At 44.9% G+C, this 15,898-nt stretch overlaps 3 protein-coding genes across 5 annotated transcripts in view; 2 read left to right on the forward strand and 1 right to left on the reverse strand.

Moving 5' to 3' along the window:
* Positions 1 to 58: 58 nt before the first annotated feature.
* LOC108022990 (histidine decarboxylase) lies at positions 59 to 7,025 on the reverse strand. Its single transcript, XM_017092218.3, has 9 exons — positions 7,002 to 7,025; positions 5,840 to 6,070; positions 4,822 to 5,400; positions 4,135 to 4,244; positions 3,926 to 3,979; positions 2,532 to 3,225; positions 1,977 to 2,122; positions 1,691 to 1,922; positions 59 to 1,253 (listed from the first exon to the last, which is right to left on the reverse strand). The coding sequence occupies exons 2-9, from the start codon at positions 5,865 to 5,867 to the stop codon at positions 562 to 564; spliced, it is 2,535 nt and encodes an 844-aa protein (XP_016947707.1). The 5' UTR covers positions 5,868 to 6,070; positions 7,002 to 7,025; the 3' UTR covers positions 59 to 561.
* A 2,825-nt stretch (positions 7,026 to 9,850) lies between these two features.
* The window catches only part of LOC108022615 (probable nuclear hormone receptor HR3), a 34,344-nt gene continuing 28,296 nt past the window's right edge, over positions 9,851 to 15,898 (forward strand). Inside the window, exon 1 of one of the 3 annotated variants that reach the window (XM_050887237.1) lies at positions 9,851 to 10,177. In XM_050887237.1, the coding sequence (XP_050743194.1) occupies positions 10,111 to 10,177 (67 nt within the window). In that variant the 5' untranslated portion in view covers positions 9,851 to 10,110. Of the gene's footprint in view, positions 10,178 to 14,065; positions 15,311 to 15,898 lie in introns of those variants that run through there. The other 2 variants (XM_050887236.1, XM_017091655.3) reach the window with 2 other exon arrangements.
* Positions 12,570 to 14,078, forward strand: LOC108022617 (putative uncharacterized protein DDB_G0294196). The gene has a single exon (XM_017091657.3). The coding sequence runs from the start codon at positions 13,121 to 13,123 to the stop codon at positions 13,463 to 13,465; it is 345 nt and encodes a 114-aa protein (XP_016947146.1). The 5' UTR covers positions 12,570 to 13,120; the 3' UTR covers positions 13,466 to 14,078.

A 15,898-nucleotide genomic window follows, 5' to 3' on the forward strand; every position in this document is an offset into this window, starting at 1 on the left:
CTAAAATATGGAAAATCGATTGATAAATTTAGGTATCCTCCCAATAAAACAAAGTTAGTTCAAGTTAAACTGGAACATTGAAACTTTAATCACTCTGACATTGATTAAGTGTGGATATACTATTTGTAAGCCGGTAAGTTTTAAAGTATTCGATTTTTTACTCGACCGCCAATCAGTTATCTTACAATTGGATATATATATGGGCATAGATATTAGACGGCTATAACGTACGACAATTGATTGCATTATTGATTGATTGCACAGCAGCGTTGGATGACTAGCCCTCTCCCCAAAAACACTTATGTACAATGAAACTGAGGTGTATAAATATATCCTTATTAACACCATGGGCTTGGAACTAAAATAAAGCTTAGTGTAAACCGATTTAGATCATTAGTGAGTTCATAAAAACATTATTTTTTAAGGGCAAATTAAACTTCCGTTTCAGGATTTAAGCATAGAAGTATTGATAAAATCGATCCAATAATTCGGTTCTAAAATTCCTAGTAAAATAAATCTAAAGAAGCATATTTATAGGTTCATAACATTGATAACCTAGCACTAAAGGGACTCCATGGAGGAGGTGGCCGAGCAAACGGTGGCATCAGAGTCGCTTTCCCGCTCCCGCAGCCCCTCTTGGCCAATTCCATGGGCGGAGAGCATGGGCTGCGAGGAGGGGGAGGCGAAGGACAGCAGCAGTGGGGTCACCAGCTCATCCAGGCTGCTCAGGGGCGTGGGTGTGGGCGTGGCACCGCCGCTGAGACTGCTGCTCTCGGTGGAGGAGTTGTTGCCCAGGGATTGGGACTGCGAGGAGTAGCGCTCCAGGAGCAGTTGGCTGAAGGTCTTGGCCGGCCAGTCGGGATCGTCCTGGGATTCTCGGGTGGGCGTGGCCAGGGGCGTCGGCAGGCGGAAGATGCTGCTGCTGAAGGAGGCGCTGCTCTGGGCCAGACTCTCGAGGGGCTCCAGGAAGCGCTTGCCGTGGTAAACATTGCAGGAGGTGACGGGGGTCAGGAGGCTGTCCACGGACGCGGTGACATCGCCTCTGGGCAGGGGCGTGGGCAAGGTCACTCCACACAGGGCAATGGGTCGAAAGAGGTTCGCCGGCGGGGAGTGGGTCAGGGAGTGGGAGTTGGAGCTGCAGCTGCGACTGGGAGTGGACAGGGAGTGGTTGTGGTCGTGCTCATTGTCATTGTCATGGTCGTGGTCGTTGGTGGGAATATTACTGGGCCTGCACAGAGACAGCAGTTCAGATTCTGGAAATTTAACAAGAATAACTAAAATGATTAGAAGGGACTTCAAAAACCTTGACCAGCGAAGCCACATTTACTAATTTTTATTTCTGTCACATTGAAAATTTGTTTATAAAAAGTACTATTATTTAATAAGTATATCTCTTATTTATGTTAAATATTTTTAAATTCATTAAGTTTTTTATGAAAACGCATTGAAACATTTTAAATAAACTATGAAATTTTCGGACTAACTATTTTTTTAATTATTAAAATTTTTGGAAAAAAAATAGTAAGGAATTTGTGAAAAGATTAATATAAAATGTATTATAAACGAAAAAAAGTGTTCCTAAAAATCAGTAATAACATCACTGGTCTGATTGTTCCTTGGGGCTTCTAAAATTACAAACTAGCACTGGCGATACATCTAAAGGACCGACTACACTACCTGGGCTTCATACCTTCCGGCGACTCCTCGTTGTCCTCCTGGATGCTGGCCTGCTTCTCGGCGTTTCCCTGGACCGCAGCGGAGGTGGTGCGGCCATAGGAGTTGGTGGTGCCGGTCCGAGTGGCACCACTGCCGGCGTCCAGGGTGGTCTGCACCACCACATCCATGTGCGAGTCCAGTGAGAACTGTTTGCCCGACATGAGTATGCCGCGCACTCGCCGGCGCATCGATGGCGATTCCTGGTGCTGGAGGATCGTAAGTCCAAGTCCGGGCTAAGTGGCTAACCATCTTTCACTTACCGCTATCCGAACACCCGCGTAGGTCTTGGCCAGAAACTCATCCGCATCGAAGATGGCTGCAAACGAGCCGTTAACCACCTTTGGGGAAAGTGGAGAATTGGAGAGCAGAAGACTCGAGCCGAAGGCTTCGTTTTTCTCCTTGGTTTCTGCGGGGTAATAAGATGGGATCATAAAGGTTGAGACCTTTGTTTTCCATACATAAAGGGGAATAAAAACGGATTTTTTAGAAACAATTTTAAATAATTAAATTAAAATAAGAATGAATGAATGGCCTTTTAAAATTTCTCCTCTAAATCTTCCGAAAGGAAATCCCATTGTGTTCTCTATGAGCTCCTTCTCTCTCATCCCCGTCATTCTTATCAAAACAAATATATTTATAATAAATAAATATAAACAAAATTATAACTCAACAGCAGTACATTGGTCAAAACAACGATTTCCGGTGGATCGGGGTGCATAAACAAACTGAAAACAGGAACGGAAACGGAAACAGGAACAGGAACGGAAGTGGAGGCGGTGTCGGTGGCTACTGGAAGCGGTAGGACTTGCGTTTACCCTTGAGATAGACGCGGTTCGAGATGGTGATGTTCATCTCCTCCAGCACCATGGAGGCGACCTGTCGGATCTCTATCCAGTCCTTGACGATGTCATCGAGGGTCGTGTGCGTCGAGGTGATGGTGAACCTGATGACGTACTGTCCCTTCAGCGACGATGGGATGCAGTGCAGGTTGCCGCGGTGGTTCAACCTCTTCAGCAGCTTCTCGGTGATCTCGTTGTCGCCCCGGATGCGGAAGACCACCAGTCCCAGATGCCGCTTGGCGGGCAGCTCGAACCGGTGATCGGCCAGGACGAGGGCCTCGAACTTCTGGGCCAGACGCACGCCCTCGCGGATGTGGCGCTGAAGCCCCTTGATGCCGTACGATCGCAGCACGAACCACACCTTGAGGGCCCGGAAGCGACGACTCAGCGGGATCTGCCAGTGCATGAAGTCCACCGCCACGCCCGAGTTCTCGTGCTGCAGATACAGCGGCTCCACGTTGAAGGTCCTGTGCACGGCGGTGCTGTCGCGCACCCACAGGGCGGTGGCGTCGAAGTGCACCATCAGCCACTTGGACGGGTTGAAGGCGATCGAGTCCGCCCGCTCGATGCCGCGCAGCCAGGTGCGGAACTCCGGGCAGATGAAGGCGCTGCCGGCGTACGCCGCGTCCACGTGCAGCCACAGGTGGTGATCCGCGCACACCAAGCCGATCTGGTGGAGGATTTCAAGATTATAGTAGTATATAGTAGAAGTAGAAGCATTAGTATTAGAAGTAGTAGTAGTATTTTGTATTTTCCTTACATCAGGTATCTCAAAGATTATTTTTTATAGCACTAAGCAAATTAAATATTAATTAAAAATATATAGCTTAATCCTGAAATAGTTTAGATATTTTAATATTATTTTTGAATATGAATATGAAAGGTAATAATTATAATTACACTGAAACATTTATAATAAACAAGTTTGTATCTGCATTTCGAATTTAAAATTGCGTGTTACATATTTGAATTTAAAGATGCAGTATTATTCTTGTTGATGTCTTTAAATTTGAATATACTTTTTTTTTTTAATTTTGAGGCACTACCAAATCAAAGATAAAAATGTTTAAATTGAAATTGATGAAACGGAAAAATATTTTAATTGAATATGAATTCTTTAAAATTGTATCAGTGCTACCAAAAACCATAATACGTGTTGATATTTAGTACATAGTTTTGAATTAGTAGCAAACATGTATTCTTATGTTCCTTTGCTTTTAAAACTTAAAGTCTTTGATTTTTCCTTAATTGTGCTAAATCACTTTCATCGCAGAAAAATGTATTTCACTAATAGATTCTTTTTGTGTGGCCAGTTAAAAAAGGTCTTTAGATTACTTGTTGTTCCCTGTAATTACTCCCCAAACACCCACCTCCTCCAGGTTGTCGAAGCTGCAGCTGCCGGTGGTGCCGAGTGTGGCGCAGACCTAAAAATAAACCACCGCAGGACACTTAAACGCTGACATGTATTAATTGGCTCCAGTGGGAGTCGCGAATCTGGGGTCTCCAGTCGGGAATCAGGAACCAGAAATCAGCTGGCTGCGGAAGGCGGCCCAATTAATTTTGACAGACTGCCACTCACCCAGAAGGGGACCAGGCCCTGCTTAATGTCATCCTCGATGGCCTCGCGCAACAGTTTGCCGCGCATCGCCAGGTCCTCATCCGCCTCGATGTAGCGCATCCTGACGAGTCCTGCAAAAGAGGAGCGTGGGAGTGTGGCTTAGGCCGTAAGCGGCTTAAACGATGAAACAGCTATGGCCGAGTGAGCCGGCCGAAAGATGATATGGTTGCAAAATTGCATCAGCGTAAAGCTATGTTTGTTATAAAAAATATATAGAGCTCAGGCAGAAGTCGGTGGCTAAGTGGATTACGAACTCGGAAACTTGGGAGTAAAAGTTCTACATAGAAATCAGTAAGGGGCAGAAAGTGGGTTCTCAATTCTTTAAAGGTATTTAAAGTACTATATGTCCTGGTATTTAAAGCGGAATCAAGTACTATATATACTGGTATTTACCAGGGTAAATAGTAAGGCAGCTGCACTCTGGCATCTAAAAGGAAATAAAATACTTGATATAATAAATAGTATCTAAAAATAGTATACCAAAAAATCATAATTATGAGGTTTTAAACAATCCATATCCTGGACTCTATATATCTAAAAGGGTGTAAAAAGTACTCTGTATCTTGGTATCTATAAGGATAGTACACACTCAGCATACATTATTTATCCTGGTATTTAAAAACCCCAAAAAAATATAGGTATACCCACCAATAAGTGCCGCCTTCTCCACACTGGAGTGCGCCTGATCGGAGCAGTAGGCCACCAGCCGGGCGTTGATCTCCGCATCCTGGTAGCCAGGATGTCGCTCATGGAATCGCTGGATGGCCCGAGTGCGTCCTGCCAGCAGGCACACTAGCGTGGCCTCACTGGCCGTCGTCTGCAGCACTCCGCCGCCCTGGCTCTGGGAGCTCAGGTGGAGAAAGGCGTCCGGCAGCCCGATCATCTTGCCCAGCCAGTTCATCACTATGATCTCCAGCTCGGTGCAGGCCGGCGAGCTGGCCCAGGTGAATCCCAGGCAGTTGATGGCATCCGCCAGCATGTCGCCCAGCAGCGAGGGCATAGAGTTGAGGGCCGGAAAGTAGGCGTGCATGTGCGGCGACTGCCAGTGGGTTATGCCGGGCATCACGATCCGCTCCACATCCGAGAATATCTTCGGCCAGGGCTCGCCCTCGATGGGAGCCGATTCCGGCAGTAGCTGGCGCATATAACCAGGACTCACGTCCGGAAAGACGCGACGCTCCCGTATATTCTCCAGATAGTCCGCAATATAGTCCACCATCTCCTTACCTGTAAACAAAAAAAAACAAAAATGGCAAAAAAAAAAAAAAATTACTTTTAGTTGCCTTTAAAATGTAAAGACTATCAGTTAGGTAAAATTCGATATTCGAACTAAAAAAATATTAAAATAAAACCAGTTATCTGTCAAATTTTCTTTATGCTGGAAATAATAATAATAATTAGTATCGTCATGCATTACACAGAAACGGCCATGTTATCTGGGGGAAATGCCAATAAAAATTGATTTGAAAATATGATACTGGCCAACCAGGCTTTTCCCCACGTCTGGGCCATGTGTTAGGGGCCATCAAACGAAGACAAACGGCCGGGACAAATACGGCCCGGGGCCAATCAAATAAACGCCCCGTTGGATTGGATTTCCATCCGGTATTTACATACTTGCGTCTGCCGCTGTGCACTTTATGGCCCAGATTTGGACGACACTCACCCCTCTGGCGGTATTCCTTGAAGTCCATGCTGCAATCTCTGCGCTTAACCCTTGCTGACGTAAATACTGTGCAATTGTCGCACGCAATCAGGGCTTATAAATTTATTTGCTGGCGTTTCGTTTCGCAGTGAGTTTGGCCTAATCCTGTTGGACTTCTCGCTAGGCCAGCTCCATTTTTGGGCGACTTGGGCTAAATTGAAATACCAAATGGGAACGTCAACCGTCTGACCACTGCGGGAAAATAGGAAAAACAAGTGGAGAACAATGTAATGGAATAGAAACTTGGACACTTCCGATGTTGTGGGGCTTCTGGTGACGGGCTGGAAGGGAAAACGGTGTAGGAAAGAATAGAAAATCGCTTGGAAAAGCGATGAGAAACGCTGCCAGCTGTGAAAACACAAGGGTGGACCTGGGCCACTGGAAGGGTTCACACTCGACGGGTCACCTAATTGCGGCTGCGATAATATTTGTCCTATAACTAGGGCTTTTGGGATAGAGCTCTGCTTTTATAGACCCGGCCGGAACCATACTAAATCCAATCCAATTGGGGATGTGTTGTTAGCAAGTTGTCCAAACATGGAGCTCCCTAATTGCCCATCCCATCCCGAAGCAAACACGATATGAGGGGTCCAACTCGGGGGGGATGCACTCGGATCGCAGCTGATCCCCAACAAAATTCCGTTTAAATTGGAAAGCGCCCTCTAATTGTTTATGCTTGCTGACTCGCATAGCTTGATTATATTTTAAATACCGCAAATTAAATATATCTCTGGATCTGCAGCGCGTGCAGTGTTCATACCATATAGGTGTACCCATTCTCCAACTGCATTTTGTCATGCATTTAGAACGAAGAAAACATGAACTTGAAATCATCGATGACAATGTCGGGCAATCAAATTAAAAATGTTGATAGTCGTTGAACCGCAACATTGTTGCTTGAGCTGGAGTTGTAGATAACTGGAGCAGGGAATTCGAAAAATGTTAAACAATGTTTTAGATAACCACAAGATATTTCTAGTACATTTTGAAAGCATCTACAATATAAAGCTCCTACTACAAATAGTGGCAGAGTTGAGACTACCAAATAATTACTTTGTTGTAGCATATTTAAAAAGAGTTTTAGCATTTTTAAATAGATTGCTAAATCAACTATTTTTATTACCTAGCGACACAAGCACAATCGCGACACAGTAATTTTCCACGCACAGGACTCGAATCAAAGTCGAACTGATTGGAATTTAAGTCGAGCAGGACCTATTTATACTCGGAAACTGTTGCTTTGCTGCTGCAGAACAAAAGGACATTGGGCCAAATGAAAATGCCATTTAACAGCAGGACGGCTATTTTCCTAAAATGAGTGACGACAACAATAAGCTTATGGAAATGTGTGGGTGTAGCAACCAGACAGTGGATACACTTTCGTTGTATCTTTTTATCAGAGTTTACAAAGTGCATAACAGAATTTAGTAAAGATATAGATATAAAGATTTAGATATATATATTTTGTTTATTATCAAGGAATGTAAGACATCATGCTATACCATAAAAATATAAAACAATTTAAATACTTCAATTATGAAACATGAATATATAAATATGATTACCTTGCCATAATTACTCACTTTTAATGCCTAATATATAAAAAGCACACTATTTATCGTCAGATTATAATTTATTAAATTAAGAACATACCTTCTAATTTATTAAATACAATGTATTAATCAATATATTTTTAAATATAGCGACGCTGAGCACACAATTTTAAGTCATCGACTACATCATACATATTTTCCAGATATTGTATCTTCTGGTTCCGGATATCCCCTGCAAAGGGAGAGTGTATTAAAGACAGCAACAGGCGGCTGTGAGCAAAAGGACACTGAAACAAAGCACTGAGAGAGAGGCAGGAAGAAAAAGCAACAGCCAATGGGAAGAGGTGTCCTTTGGTAGGGAAACAAATCCACTGACCAATCGTGGGGCAGCAAATGCAAACGGGATCAACAGGCTGTCCGCTGAATTCCTCCCTCACATCCAAATTAATTCGCTTGTGGGCTTACTGATAAATACCCCATCTGGCCAGATTAAAACGAAGTTCCCCAGGGAACACGGAGAATATCAAGAGACGCACAGGAAGATATAAAAAACCGAAAATGCTGGAAACTTACATATGTTGGCTGAAAGCCCATCTTAAAACGCCCAAAAAATTACCCAAAAAATGAAATCAGTCCCTCATACCCCGCTCATTACACACTTGTTACAGGGGAATGTGGCAGAAGAAAGAAGAGAGTAGAAAGAAAGAAGGAAAGAGAGAGAGCTCGAGGTCAATGAGCTTTGTACTCGTCTCGAGACTCTGAAAATTTCGACAAAATACCGCTACATTGAATGGCTTTTGCACGTCGAATGAATATGTATCTGTGGTTGTAAATATATCTGTATCCGCGAGTGTGTATTACCAAATATTGAGCAATAAGAATAAGAATTTCGGTTTCTTTTGGTCATGAGACAGACAGTTACAAAGCGGCTTTTGTTGCGCTCCCTCGCTCTTTATTTGTTGTTCTTCCATAATCTGCGGCTAAAAATACACTTTTTGTAAGCTTTTTAATTTAGCTGCAAGCAACAGATAAATTCGTTTCAAAAGTGCATGTGCATACAAAAAGATACAGATACTGTCTCATTTCTCTTTGTGTTAAACTTTGATTCTCTTTGGTGTCAGCGCTCACCTGTTGCGCTCTTAAAACGATCGTCTTGCTTTCTCTCTCTTTGTGCTTTCTTCACTCTCTCTCTCCTATGCTCTTCCTCGCTCCCTCTCTCTCTATCTTTCTCTCTGGGTTTTTTCGTGTGTTTTGATTCCATCATTCTTGAGCGCTAAGAACGTTCGTTGACCTCGGAGAGTTGGGGCCTCCGCTTAGCGGTACTTCTCAACCTGTTTTCCCCCCCTCTCTCCTGCTCTCTCCCGCTCTCCACGGGGCGGTCGAGCGTGTGTGTGTGTTTACCGTAGAAGTCTTCCTGTTTGCTCAGCGATTAAAGGTGCAACTGAGCGAACTGCGATCCGATGACGGGCCCCAAAGATACACAGATACTTGGAGAGTAACGTCACGGGTTTCGGGTCCCTGACTCTTTCGAGCCCTACGTGTATCACTCGGAGTAACAGTCGGACTCTCGGACTTTCGGACATGACATCCCATCTCTGATGAAATGCACGCATGACTCCGCTGGCATGTGTATCTTTTACCAGTCGATACAGGTAAACTTCCATAAACCAAACTCGAATTTCGATTTTAAGCTAGTTAGAATGTGTCTTATTTTATTTACCTTAACTTTGCTTAACTCAACGTTTTCCTTGCTTGAGCAAAGGCTTAACCTACCCACATTTATTTTCCCTGTATATTGTTGTTTGGGGAACTGCTATTTCAAACCTATCTACTTTTAAACAGTAATAAAAGTAAACTATTCCGAAAATATTTTTGAAGATTGCAGATGTGGTTTGTTGATTTATGAGAACAAGCTATGAACCCTTTGCAGAATTTGTGGTTTGCTTTCAGTAATTCAGGCCCTTCTACCTGGTATTAGGCCTTCATTTGTTGTTCTTATCTAGATACATATGTAAAACATGCCTTGTAAGATATTGTGCAAATACAAATCCCACTTAAGAAGTCGTGACTGTATCTTTTTGGTTGCTGCGCGGATATTTTTGGGAGTCATCACGCATTTAATTAGCAGGAATTGTGGTGAGCGCCCCCCTTTTGCAGGTGTGTTGGTGAGCGCGTGTGCTGAGGTGGGAACTTCTTGCAGCTCCTTTCTCCTTTCTCGGCAGAGCTTCTGTTTCTGTTTCGTGTTGGGCTTCTGCTTGTCCGCCCGCTCGCCTCCGCACTCGGGTTCCCGCCAGAGGACGATGATTCCACGTCCAATGAAACGGAGCCGAGGCGATGATGATGACCGCGATCATGATCATCGGATGCAACGGGTCTTCGACTCGGTCTCTGGCCATTTAGTGTGCAATCGTTTGTCCCCACGTCCAGTCCAGTCCACTCGGATTCTGGGCTCTCTCATCGGACCGCTTCCAATCCGGATTACCCCCGCACTCCATCATCCTGATCCGTTCCACTCCGCCGGCCGCGCCATCACCTTCGCCGGCTAATTTCACCGCTTGAGAACTGTTTGACACGATAGAAACCATCCCAACGACTCGAACTAATTCGCGAATTTCACGATCATGATCTGGTCGAGTGATGAGTTCAAAGCCTTGACATTGATCCGATTAGTTTGAGTGCATGAATGAAAGTCTGTATCCATTGATGAGAGCTAAGAACCCGGATAACATGCCAAGCACCATCAGAGGTTAGTGGTATAGGGGTTCTATACGTTACTAATGCTATTCCTTTAAGATTTGTTAATAAAAATGATTTGTTCTTCACCTTTTATATTATATTTTTAGGGAATTTTCAAGCCAAGAATTCTTTTAAAGCAAGCCATAATAAACTTATGCAAATTAAAGCCTACTTAAAGTTATAAGATGAATCAAATCTTTATAATTTATCATGATTCCTTATTTGATATTAATATTAATATAATATAAATATACCATTCTTCACCTTTTTCTGCCAAATATATATATTAACAAATCACTGCAAATCGAGTTCTGTAAATTAGTTGAAGGTTATATGAATTTACCACCACAGTTTTTAGAGTTTAAGCCAAGTTTCTCTGGCAATCAAAATATCTCTGGCGATATTTCGCCTCAGAAATCAGCCTTGCCTAGCTAAAGTCGACTAATGGAATCATTAGGCTGGCTAAGAAAATACAAAAAAAAACCTAATTGATTATAAAAGGCAACGGCTTTCAATAGCCGCAAATAAATGGATGGGATATGCAGTCGAGCTGCAAGACATGCAATGCCGTCTTGCTGCTGGATTTCCGATTCTAGCCAAAAGATTTTACCACATCTTCAAGGCAGCAGCGGTGGCGGCAGCAGAACAACAGTAATGGCCCGGCCAACTGTTGCCTCATCGACAGCGGGGCTGCAATAAACCAGTTGGAAGTCGCAGCTAATCTTGCAACACAGTTGCGCAACAAAGAATCCGAGGCAACGGTACTAACGTGTTTGCTGTTTGGCTGTTGCTGCTGCTATTGTGGCTACAGGCCGTGGTTCTTTACCCTGTTCTTTTCTTTTCTTTCTTGTTATTTTCTTGGCAATCAGCTCTCTGAGCCAGTTGCGTGTAACAGGTTTTTCCTCTTGAATAACTGGGACTTTCTTACGGGACTTTTTCGGAGAGTTTCTGCAGAAAACAGGTTAGAATCGGCACAGACTTGCAATAGATGAGGCAACACAAGCAGAAGTTTACAACGGTGAGGCACACATTTTCGCGTTCACGTTAGAACCAACGGTGTTTTAGCCAAGTTTAGCTGCAAGACGCTGGCAGAACCAGTTGGCGCTTGATTGTTGTTGCGCAAGCGGCAGCTGAAGGCAGCGAAAAATAAATCTAACATGATTTAAGCAACGGAAAAACATGAAATATTAATGCCGATGGTTGACTCTTGGCTCCGAATCCACCGTAACGGCGGTCTCTGGGTTCGCCTTCATCGGGCCCCCCTCTATATCGACGGCCCTACTGCTGCCACTACCAACTAATGATGGCTCCGATCCGAAGCGATCCGATCTGTTAGGTTGGCGGTGCCCAGTTAGGCGATTAGTCCAAATTTGTTCTGTTGGGCAATGCCCGAGTCCGAGTTGTTCTCCCTTTTTTTGGGTAGTCACTTGGGGGTCATTGTGGCCATAGCTGTTCTGGGATCTGTTTTTACAGACCCCAGCTACTCATTTGGCTGCAGGGCGCTTTAATTACCTAACTTTGAGATTTGTCTTAAATTATCTAAGATTTTACTATCTTAAGATACATTTTCATGAGTAAATGCAACCGTTTTGGTATATTCCTATGCTTAATGAGCTTTTAATAGGTATTAAAAAGATTTCTTTGTCTGTACTCTATACTCATTAATAGTATGTTTTAAAAATATTATTCAAGATATTTAATTTTTTTTAAATTTGTTTCGTTGTACTTACATACTCAGTATTTTTAATTTAACCCCCAAATAAAGTACTTAAAAGTATCTTATATTTTAGAGGTATCTATTTCTTTGAGGAATGATCTGTTAACCCCAAGCAAACAATTTAAAGTGAAATAGATTCCTTTTGACTATGTTAAGTTGGGTAAGCTTAGAATCATCACTTAGGGGCATAAGACACCTGCTTTAATTTTGACTGCATTTACTTAAAATAATTTTCGTATCTGTAGCATGTCGAAATATAAAACATAATACATAAAAAAAATATTAAGCTATTTTTCATCTAGGTTAATATAACTTTATTAAATAAATCGCTAGAAATATAAGCAAGATCATAAAAAATACTGTAGGAATGGAGCGTACAGAATCAAACATAATATGGAATTTTAAATTCGACCGCCCTGCAAATTTTCCACCACTGCGTGCAGAAATTTCCCGTGACTCTTTTCCACCACGACGGGAATTTCCCTGGCCCTCGTGCGCCCCCGCCCACCCCACTCAGATGCTAGGGGTGGAAAAGCTGCGCAGCAACGTTCGCCTGTGCTCGTTTTCCCTCGTGCCGAGCCTTCCAGTTTTCCTGGCTATGCACTTGGCATTATGCCTACTAACCCTATTTTCCGCCAGCAGTTCGCAGCGAGTCCCATTTTTCAACTTGCATGCGGATATACACACACGCACACACACCAACGCCAGGATTTTCCCAGAAACTGAGGCGCAACCCCCACGAAACGGAAAGTTTGTGCAGCGGCAGAACGAACTGTGTTTGTGGCACTCGAATTTGGGACACATTCCTGTAAAGGACGCAGCTCCGGTCAGCTGCTACTCCAAATCGCAAAAAACAAGGAGTCACAAAAAACGCGCGCGGTGCACTTAGCACTTAAAAATATGAAAGTGAAAATACGGAAATAGGAAAACTGAAAAGTATCTCAAATAGTATATCACTGTTTTCAACCCCCAAACACAAGTGAAATAAACTCTACGAATAACTAGTGTGTTAGTAAAATAAAGGACTATAAGGGATAACAAATGATAGTGAAAGATACAATATCTTTTTGGAAAAGCGAAAGCTATATGCTGCCGTTTGCCAAATATTGATTTGCCAGAGCGCCGCTGAAAAATCGATTATTAAAGCCACTTTCCACACACACAGCTGGTGGTTGTTGTTGTTGCAAGGATGGAGGTGGCTGCCGAGTTGGTGGTTGCATAGGGTTGCGTGCCGCAATGTGGGAAATCAACAGCAACATTGCCACATCCACAGCCACATCTATGCCCACATCCACATCCAGATCCCGAGGCACACTTCCAACTGTTTTGACGTGGTCGGGTTCCAATGGCGCTGGCAAAGGCGAATGCTGCAGCGCAGCCTTGCAGCCATCCAGCGGCGACGCGTTGCATGTGCAGCAGCAGCAGGAGCAGCAGCAACAGCAGCAGCAGCAACAACAGCAACAGCAGCAACAACCGCAGCAGCAGGATACGAAAACGAGGATGACAACGGTCGGAAGCGGAGGACAAAGATACAGAAACAGGCACAGTCACCAAAACACAGCAACAATTGCTGCAAAATAGTTATTGAAAAATCAAATAAGCTAAAGCCATAAGAAAGACTAACCAAAATGTACTCAAAATCCAAAGCATTAAACTGAAACTCAAACGCAAACTCTAGCCATCGCACAAAGTTACGTTTAGTATACGACGCGTTCCAGCTGCAAAACGAACCCAAAAACGAAACCGAACGAAACGAAACGCACAGGTGCATCTGCAGACCCCGCTACGCCCCTGAAAAGCCCCCTTTCGAACCGCTCCCCCCTCATTTAACGACCCTTCTTGAGGGGTATCTACACCAATTGACAAGCAATCGAGGCAAATGCAGAATGAATGAACTTGTTTAGTCGTCGACAATTTTTTAAGTGCACTTTCGTAAGGCTGATTTTCAAATTTATTTCGATGTTGTGCTTCTACACCTTATAAAAAAAGAAGAAAATTAAATAAATAAGGGAGTATACAAAGCAATCAACCCAAGTGAAAGTGTGTGAGAGAGTGTTCAGTGTTTAGAGTTCTAAGACTTGGACCTTTGAGATAAATTCGGTGAAGAAACGGCCGCCACAACGGATAGGCCGCGAGATCTCCTGCTGATACAGCAGGCCAAGTCCGCCGGCGGCAGCAAATCGTCCAGCGGCGGACCGCAGTACATCGGTACCGATGCCGCCACAGCGGCGGCGGTGGCCAATCTGCGCAGCAAGGTGCCCTCCATCTCGATAATCCCGCTGCCCGTCTCCACCACCATAGTGGCGCGTAGTGCTGGTGGTGGAGGCGCCAGTGGTGGTGCCACTTCAGCTGTGCCCCAACTGATCCACTCGGCCAGGAGTGGCGTGTCCATGACCAGCAAATCCACGGGCACTTCTCCCCCTCTTACCTTTACATCGGAGGGAAACGCATCCGTTTCCGTATCCGGATCGTCGGGTGCCCCCGCCCTGGCCCTCCTGCCACGCCCGCAGCAGCAGCACCAATACCAGCAGACCGACAAATGCACCGTCCTCAAACTGGACGTACTGAAGCCACAGCCTGGGCTGGGCTCGAATTCCAGCTCCAGCACCTATCTGCAAATAGAACAGCAGCTCAGCGAGCTGGAGGCCGCCGACGAGGAGGAGGAGAACATGGCCAGCTTGCTGGGCAGTGCTCCACCCGCCCAAATCTTGGCCAACCAGCCCATCATAGTGAAGATCGAGCCCACGCAATCCTTTCACATCGTGGACGAGGGCGACACGAGAGTGCTGAGCCTGCCCCTCAGTGATGCGGACAAGCTGGGCGCCAGTTGGATAGATCTCAAGGATATAGCTGGATTGCAGGCCAGTGGAGGAGCCACCCTGCTGGACGTCTGCTTCGAGCAGGCCAACGAGGAGGGCACCATTATAGCCACTGTCCAGCCGGACTTGGACAACGAACTGGAGGCTGAGCTGGAGGAGAAGGGCGAGACCGAGGAAGAGACTGAACCAGAGCCACCGGCACCGAAAAGATTGGCCACCTCCAGGCCAGCACAGTCGCGGCCACAACAACAGCAACAGCAGCAGCAGCAACAGCAGCCGCAACAGCAACCGCAGCAGGTGAAATTCCTCTCGGATCCGCCGGCCTTGGCGCGTTCCAGCAGCTTCAGCAGTCTGAGTAGCTTCAGCAGCATCAGCAACATCAGCTCCGTGTGCAAGAACATGGCCAGCAATGCCAGTCAGGAGGGCAGCCTGAAGCGCTCCAAGGAGCGCACTCCGCCGCCCTTAGCGCCACAGAAACCCGCTGCCACATCAACTGCAACATCGGCAACATCGGGGGCATCGGGGACATCGGCCAGTGCCACGGCAGCAACATCCGCCAGGGAAAACAACAGAGAACACAGCAGCAGCAGCAATGGCGCCATGACAGGTAAATTTAGATTAAAGGAAACTAGAACCAACTTCGTAGATATCACCTGTAAGAAAATATTTCCTTATATCAGAAGCCCCTTAGAAACCTTATTTTGTAATATGTTTAAATCAATTTAAAAGTTTAAGTTTACCTAGTGGTACCCAGCAACAGTCATAAACATTGATTATACCTAGAAAATTCACATAGATACTCAAAGAAGAACTGTCAAGAGTGATTGTGGCAAATATTTGAAAGATCTTAAGTCAAGGATTCCTCAAATGATCCATTCACACCCCATAAAACTCAGCAAGCTACGAGAATTCCACTTGTTGCAAGTGCAGAAGAACAGCAGTCGGTTAACCACAGTGAGCACTCACCCAGAGCGACCACCGACGATCAGCGATGGTTCAGATAATCGCACATCTATCCCAAAGGCCCCCCCCCAAACGTACCAACCCCTCGAGAATCCGAGCTATGCAAATGAGCAGCTCGCTCATTGCGCAAGCATCCAGCGGCAATTAACAGGCTGACACATCAGCAACACATCAGCGACAGCAGCAACACCAAGACAGCAGCAACACCAAGAGCAGCAGCCACTGCAACAAC

Source organism: Drosophila biarmipes, chromosome 2R, assembly GCF_025231255.1.
Source record: "Drosophila biarmipes strain raj3 chromosome 2R, RU_DBia_V1.1, whole genome shotgun sequence".
Taxonomy (NCBI): domain Eukaryota; kingdom Metazoa; phylum Arthropoda; class Insecta; order Diptera; family Drosophilidae; genus Drosophila; species Drosophila biarmipes.

Coding starts and splice junctions, on each gene's coding strand:
- LOC108022990 (XM_017092218.3), bottom strand. CDS start 5,867: ATGGACTTCAAGGAATACCGCCAGAGGG. Junction 4,245..4,821: donor GGAGAAGGCGGCACTTATTG/GTGGGTATACCT, acceptor CCTCTTTTGCAG/GACTCGTCAGGATGCGCTAC. Junction 3,980..4,134: donor AGGGCCTGGTCCCCTTCTGG/GTGAGTGGCAGT, acceptor GTTTATTTTTAG/GTCTGCGCCACACTCGGCAC.
- LOC108022617 (XM_017091657.3), top strand. CDS start 13,121: ATGTGGGAAATCAACAGCAACATTGCCACATCCACAGCCACATCTATG.